At 37.0% G+C, this 8,246-nt stretch overlaps 1 protein-coding gene across 1 annotated transcript; it reads left to right on the plus strand.

The window, feature by feature from the left end:
• Nucleotides 1-6,977: 6,977 nt before the first annotated feature.
• LOC111241671 lies at nt 6,978-8,068 on the plus strand. The gene is made up of 4 exons (XM_022780804.1): nt 6,978-7,224; nt 7,296-7,432; nt 7,502-7,576; nt 7,718-8,068. The coding sequence occupies exons 1-4, from the start codon at nt 6,978-6,980 to the stop codon at nt 8,066-8,068; spliced, it is 810 nt and encodes a 269-aa protein (XP_022636525.1).
• Nucleotides 8,069-8,246: the final 178 nt, after the last annotated feature.

The raw sequence follows: 8,246 nt of genomic DNA on the forward strand, positions 1-8,246 counted from the left end.
GGATCCTACGTCCAGTCGCTTATCTCAAACAAGATAAACCTTTTTCACTATCACAAAACAATTACAAATATTAATCACAGAGAAAAACACTTTGTAAGAGTTTAGAAATACCACCTCTCTTGAAACCACAAGAGATGAACTTACACCTCCTTTGAATCTTCACAAAGGATGACCACCTCCTTCGAATGCTTCACGAAGGATGATTCTCTTCCAGGCACTTCCTCGGACACACCAAGGATGAACAAGCTATTCCTCTGTCATCGCAGTAGCACTTCAAAGCTTTGCAGACAAGAGTTTCCTTAGCTTCAACAATCTCACAGAGTTCTCAAAGAGTTCAGAAGTTCTTAGCACAAGGGAAAAGTTATTTTTGAAATAAACAGTGAGCCAATTTATAGACTCAGCCCAATACCCTTCCATTCTTCGAAAACTGGCCATCTAACGCATTTAATCGATTAACATAAGTATTAATCGATTAAAGTGAGTACAACGGCTAAGTTTTCGAATNTGAAACCCCCAACGGCTAGTGTTAATCGATTATTCTCAAGAATAATCGATTAACTAATCGATTATTATTAGCTTTAATCGATTATTACAGGGGCAGTTGGGTTTTCAGTGCCAGCCTCGTTTTAATCGATTAAAACTTGGTTTAATCGATTAAAACAGCTTGTGGTTGATTCTCAACAGAAAATAAATCAAGTATAAGTTACATGAATCAACCCTAATACATATTTGAGCACTTTTACACAACTTTGATTATTATAAAAGCTTTATAAAATACAAAGATCTTCAATTTGTCTTTATGGATCTTGACTTGTGCAAATCTGTTCATCATCGAAACTTCATTTTTTCTAACACTCCTTATCTTCATTCTACCGTTTGGAAGTGTATCTGCCAAAAGTTCTCCAATACTTAAGTCAGCGACTGTCCGTAAGGTAACTAAATGCACAGTAAATACAAACACCTATCTTTTACCTTTGACCTGTATTTCTAGGTTTTATTATGGGCTTTAGGATTAGTGAAACTTGATCAAGGCCAATCTCAACCCAATCACCTCTAATCATTATTTGGGTGTTGCTCCCTCCACCTCCACAACTTTTTTTAATTTTTTTATTACAAAAATAACCTTTTTCTTTACTCTTTTACCCCTTTTTTAATCTTTTTAGTTCTAAATTAATGATATCCAAATAAAAAGGCAGCAACCTTAATATTGCGCCAAGGCTTTCCCTCTACCAATAAAAGTTTGGAAAAAATATTTCTTAACAGGATGCAGGCCAATAATAGCAATAGAACATTAATATTTTCTCTAAGCTCGCGTTGATGATAAGCTTTCTATCAAATTTATTGTCCTCGAAAAGGTTCCAGCAACTCTTTTTGTCTGATTTATTGAAGTCCAACTTTCTCTGTGTTTTCCAACAAAATTTGACCTACCAACCAAAGCTCGTTATAATTTAACCCATCTCTTTCCACCAAAGCAGAGTCCACTTATTTCAATCCCTAGGGTAGTAGTTTCACAAGGTCGTATCAGGTTAATCTCACAAAACAAGCTTCCAGACATGAACTTATTGCCATAACCAAGAAGATGGCTTTATAAAGGACCAAGGGGTACAAATGTTAAATGTTCAACAAAAGTGGATATCCCACGACGGAATGGCAATATGCCTGAGAAATGGAAACTGGTGCAATTCCAAATTACCAATACAACAACACAATGCACAGGCCAATGGTAACCTTTCAGAAGTTACACTGAAACTCACTATAGTGGGGTTTCATCTACCATTTTCATAGATAAAGCAGACATACCGGTGTTCTCTGAGTTTTGGATGACTGCTAGCCAAAGAGCAAGTGAAACCCACACCAACAATTGGGGATCCTAGTCCACAGGTTTATGCAGACTACGTCACTTCAAACTATTTCATTTTTCACCTCAAAATAAACGGATGTCGACATCCGTTGTACCTTAAACGGATGTTGACATCCGGCAAGGGATCTCATATCCATTTAAAAGAGGTTTCACGAATTTATGGTTAACTATGGTACTTTTGTTCCCTACAATCTATGAAGATTTTGTTGTTGTCAGATTTTGTTGTTAACGTAGTGGAACACCCACTACGAGAAAGAAGAACGAAAGGGTCCTCCATTAAACCTCAGGCCTCAAACTTCAAATACCTTTTCTTTGCCTTGTTTAAATAGTATCCATGTTCTCGTCTCCCTCCTGAATGCGTTTTCTTCTTCGGAGTAGAAGACATTGATGAATTTTCAACCTAGTATAACATGTTTGAATTGAGGATATGTTTTTGTGTGGTGTGTCTGAAAGAGATAAAATAGGAATAAAAAGGATAAAATAAAAGATAAAAGAGGAAACGGAGAAAGGAGCATATACGGGGAGGGGGAAGGAACAACACCCTCATTATTTACCTTCGTTACTTATAAGAAGGATCCCGTTATTTTGACACCCTCCATTTGACACTCATTTGACACTGCCACGTGTCAACTTGCTATTGGCTACTGTTTTAATTTTTTATTTTTTTTATTTGGCCTGAAAAATGAAGAGGTTTTCTGATATTTTGGATTCCACTTGTACCCCTCGTCATTTTCATTTGGTTTGTGTGACAGAGTGGTTGTATCTCACAGTTTCATCGTCCCCCATCGTGGTCTCAACTACTCTCTCACACTTTCGTCCCCTCTGGTGCTCTCTAGTGTTCTGAAATGGCAAGTTTCGGTTTGGACCTTCGTTGGAGCAAGGTAAGTACCTTTGTTTTCGGTTTGGGTCTTTGGATTTATGTTTGGGTGATTGGTTTTAGGTTTGGGTTTTGGGGTTGTTGTGGGTTGTCTCCCGTTGTTTCTTATTTGATTTGGTTTGTTACTTTTTTATGGACAGTTGACCGTGCGTCATTCATTTTCAACTATGTATATTAGCACTCTCAACGAGTGGTTGACAGAGGAGCGACGTGAAGTCATCTCCAAGACTCCATTTGTTTGGTTTTTAGAGTTCACTGGTAAAGTGAGATTCAATACCAAACTTTTACGTGAGTTAATCAAGACATGGGTGGATTTGACCAACTCTTTTATTATTGAAGACAAGCATTTTATTATGAATGAAAATGATTTTTGTTCTGGAATAGGATTGAGTTCAGATGGTAAAAGTATAAAGTTGAAGCATTCTTCAGTGGGTAGTAGTAAATGTGTGAAATACTTAGGTAATGAAATTAGGGATTTGAATTTCATTTACAAATTCTTGTTGAAAAAACATAAAAAAAGCATTCCTTGTGATGTTTTTTGTAGCTTGTACATCTTGGTGGGGATGTGAGATTTTATTCCCAAATCGTAGTGGACGAGTTTTTCCTGTATTGTTTGGAATTGTGGATGAGTTGAGTGGTCTAGTAAATATTGTTGGGGTGGTTTAGTGTATCGTTATTTGCTAGAAAATTTGAGTAAAGCTTCAGATTTTGTGAAGAAAGGCAAAGCTACAACCAATGTTTATGTTGATGGCTGTGTTTACATGTTGCAGGTACGAATTTCACAACTAAATTTTGGAATATTTGTTATTTGATGATGAGTAATATATTACAATTACTTGTTTATTAGGTTTGGTTCTGTGAGCATTTCATGGCTCCTGAAGGTGCAATAGCGAAAGTTCCTAGGATTTTGCACTGGATGAATAGAACTGTTGGAGACAACACTGTCAAACGTGTGTTTGAGATGGGTTTGGTATGTTTTTGATTTTGTTTTTTGTTTTGAATGTTAATTTAAATTCACAGTAGTTATATAACATGTAATATGTTTTGAAATTTCAGGTTCATGTTGTAGATGAAAGTGGTGATGTCAAGAAGGATGAGAAGGATGTCATAGAAAAAGAAGCACGACCAAAAAACTATGAAGACCAACGAAGAAAGAAATTGCTTAAAAAAGAACGCAGGGAGAGTTTGATGCGCACTGCAGAGGATCAGAAGTGCTTAATTGAAAAACTTAAAAAGGAGGTGAATGACTTAGAGGAAGAGTTTGAGACCGAGAAGGCCAAAAGAACACTTAAGAGGTGAACTCCAGATGATGGTGTTGAAAGTGCTGGATGTCCACAACCATTTACTGACGATGCATTCGTTTCACCTATTGGTTTGTCGGTCGAGGAAGGTGGTGGAATGACGAACAATGAAGAAGGTGCAATGTCTCCAAATGCACCTGTTGTAATGTCTCAGAACCAATCACAACTGATGACATATGTTAGGATTGGTTCAAGAAGGCGATTTAAGAGCTNAGCACTTAGGACACCATACACAGGAAATGTACTACTTAGAAAGAGAAATGATTAACTATTGTGTTAGGCTTGAAGATAAATATGATGTATTTAAACCTAATATTTGGTTCAATATGCAGAACAATCATTTATGTTTATTAGAAATGAATTGTGTGTTTTATTCAATGGCTTTATAATTCTAGTTGCAATTGATATTGTCTTCTGTAATAAATGAAGAAATGGTTGTCAAGTGTTAATGTTTGTTGAAAGAAATGAATGAATTACAAATCAATTAATGTGATCAATACTGTGTTTTTGACCAAAACCAATGAATTGGAATGAAGTTGGTATGGGTTTGCTGTGAAACTGGTATTTGTAAACGATTACAGGGCCTTGTAATCGATTACACGAATCATATCAGGGATTTGGACATCCTGTTCAACATAAGGAGCCACCAGATTCCAAGTGGGGGACCAGAGTGTGATTTTAACCAAATGCATCCTTGCAACTTTGGTTCTTGGTTCCAGAGTCAGCACANTGGTGAAGTTGATGTTGTTGGTCCCCCATCATGGCAGGGAGGGAGCACCCATGTGGACAAAGTAGAGTGAAGTGAAGTTGGTATGTGTTTGCTGTGAAACTGGTGTTTGTAAACGATTACAGGGCCTTGTAATCGATTACACGAATCATATCAAGGATTTGGACATCCTGTTCAACATAAGGAGCCACCAGATTCCAAATGGGGGACCAGAGTGTGATTTTAACCAAATGCATCCTTGCAACTTTGGTTCTTGGTTCCAGAGTCAACACACTGGTCAAGTTGATGTTGTTGGTCCCCCATCATAGACACCATCTGTGTCTGGTATTTAGGAAAACCTCTTCAATGGCATTCGCCATTGCCCTGCATTGATCCGTTATAATGGCTATTGGGGCCTTATTTCCCATGCATCTCAACCAAGATTCAAACAACCACACAAAGGATGCAGTGTCTTCGGAAGAAAGCAATCCACATCCAAGTAAAATTGAGTAACCATGATTGTTAACGCCTACAAATGGCGCAAAGGGCATGTCATACTTATTTGTCAAGTAAGTGGTGTCAAACAACACAACATCACCAAATTCTTCACAAGCTACTATACTTCTTGCGTCTGCCCAAAACACACTACATATTATATTCCCTTCATCCAATGCAATGTCGTAGAAGAATTCGTTGTTCAATGCTTTCATGGATGAAAAGTGTTTTAGAAGGGCTTGACCATCATCGTCCTTACATAAAGATCTTTTGTGTTGCACAATGTAATTCCGTGCATCACGTTCCACGAAATCCATATTCTCAAATCCACCAACATCACTAACAATGCTAAGGAAACTCTTATTAATGCGAACGCCCGCATCATCATTCACTTGCAACATATGCTTAGCTTGTATGCTAATTTTTCTATTCCCAGGAATCAACTTAGATGTATTAGGGCATAGTTCATGACTGTGATCTAAGACGACGCTCTTTATAACCCAATAACTGTCTTTCCTTCCAATGGTAATGCTAGCTGGACATTGATTTGTTTGACTTGCATGTGTTTTCACCTCTGGTTTAATGGAAGACACATATTTGCCTTCTCTGGAACAAACTAATCACAAATAGTACACATTATTTTCGTTATCCTTCTTTGATGATCTTGTCCTTACAACAAAACCACATGTAATGGCGTAATTTGTGTAGAATTTTTTGGCATCTTCCAGTGATTTAAAACACATATTTATCCTAGGTTCGTTGTCTATAAACATTTCATTAGGCTCAGCACCATGTTCATAGCAATGATGCACGTCTTTCTCATGACTTGTGCTTGTAGCCGTCATACTTAGCAAACATAAGTCTGATAAAAAAGAAAACTATAACAAATTTGGTTTCAAAATTCGAAACGTGTTCAATGAAATATGATTAACATTCCTATCTAACACCCCAAGTAAATAACGGGTCCCTAACATTAAAGAAGATAGAATGAAATTAATTGTCATCTTAAATGAAAGAAAGACATTAATACCTACGAAGTGGCTTAAAGGAAGTTGTTGTGGTCCTCACCAGCCAACTACAGAGCCTATGTCCTTAAATGAGGTTGCACCATACTTCACCAAACTCCACACCTGGGCCATAAACACTATGCCTTCATTGAAGAGAGTTAGGTGGTTCGAGCAAGTTATGGTGGAAAATTTATGGTAGCTGATGGAAAGGTTTTGGAGGGAAGAAGTGTCTGTTGGAAGGACTTGAAGAAAAGTTAACAACCTATGAGAAATGAAAAGCCAATATTTCTTGACCATCCTTGCATTTAATTGTGACATAAAAAAGGTATTCTCTCTCCTTACCCACAATAAATGCAGCTCACTTTCCCTTCCAAACATTTAATGCAATGTCAATCAACCAAGTTATTACACTACTTCTTTCATTAATATGTGACATAAAGTGAGCGGCTCGGTGACCAAGTTATCTATCATCATTAAATCCTACATCAAAGTAGAAATAGCCTTAATTTAACATTTTTTAATAAAAGTGAATGCATCCAGATGTCTTTATATATCTCCCTCATACCCTAACCCTTATTGCATCCAACACTTCATTGTAGTTGTGAGTTCACTTATTCATGAGTTGATTTATCATTTTTTTATTTTTTATTTACATGATACTTCGTCATGCCATGTTGTACTGTTTTATAACCTCCATTCGGACTCACTTGCAGCTTATCAAAGGAGTACCATGGATGCTTGGGANGACCTCGTCTATGATGATGACGTACTGGAGTCATTTCTTAAAAAATGTGATTCTTCTTCTTCTCTTATACCTGGTCCTGCGGGTAATGTTCAGGCGGCCATGCTGAATAGGATAACTACTTCAGGGGGAAAATCCACACAGGAATTTGCTAATGATGTTGCCAAGGCAACATATGAAAGAGATTTTACCTCCAATGCATGGAAGTGGGCTGAAATGTTCATTGAACACCACGGTACAAACAATACAACTGAAATATGAACTTTATTAATGTAATTGCTTATTAGATTATGTGTGTTTTTGCAGGTCTAGTAACTGATGACAAAATAGAGAACATCAATTCACTAAAAGAAGCAAAGGGAATGGACATACTTCCGGTTGTTGCTTGCTTAATAAAGGAATGCAAGCCTACAGGTCTGGGGGACATGCAGTTGACTGTAAAGGTATTGTTTTTCTAAATGAATGAATCGTTTTTCTGAAAAAGTAGCTAATCATTCATTGAATGTGAGCAGGATCCATCACGTACCATGAAGGCTTCAGTGCACCATAAAGTTCTTGAAGATCCTGAATTTGGAGATAACCTTCGAGTTGGATCTGTCATGATACTGAACCTTTTAAACCAATAATGCAGTGCTTCATTTTAAATTTGTCATTTAATTACATATCATGTGCTTTGTTATACTAGTTATATATTTAACTATTATTTAATTTTATTTTTGTTCAAATAGGGTAAATCCTTTTGTGCATTTAGGCCGAACCACTACCTGAATATCGTTCACCGCAATGTAGTCAAGGTCTTTCCCCCTGAAATTAGTCCTCCATCAGCTGAACTAGTGAAGGAAACTCCAAAACCGGTCATTCGACTTCCAATGTGGGCTGAGAACAATGACAAAGTGGATGCCATCCTCCGTAAATTTGTTCGACCAAGTGACCAACCATCAACATCTACCAATGAACCTGCAACATCATCCAATGAACACCCAACTGACCAACCACCAACATCAACCAATGAACCACCAACATCATCCAATGAACCACCAAATAACCAACCATCAACATCAGGGAATCAACCTCAGTAGTTAAAATGACATATGCTTTTAATTCTATTATCTTATGCAGGTTAAATTATGTCTTTACTGGATTACTGTAATAGTATGTTATGACCTCTAAAATTCGTGCTTGGATGACTGTAATTTTATTAAAGTAGAGTACTTCAGTGTTGTTATTGTGGACGTTTTAATATTTTGAACATGTCAT

The sequence above is a fragment of the Vigna radiata genome, chromosome 1 (assembly GCF_000741045.1).
Source record: "Vigna radiata var. radiata cultivar VC1973A chromosome 1, Vradiata_ver6, whole genome shotgun sequence".
NCBI lineage: Eukaryota > Viridiplantae > Streptophyta > Magnoliopsida > Fabales > Fabaceae > Vigna > Vigna radiata.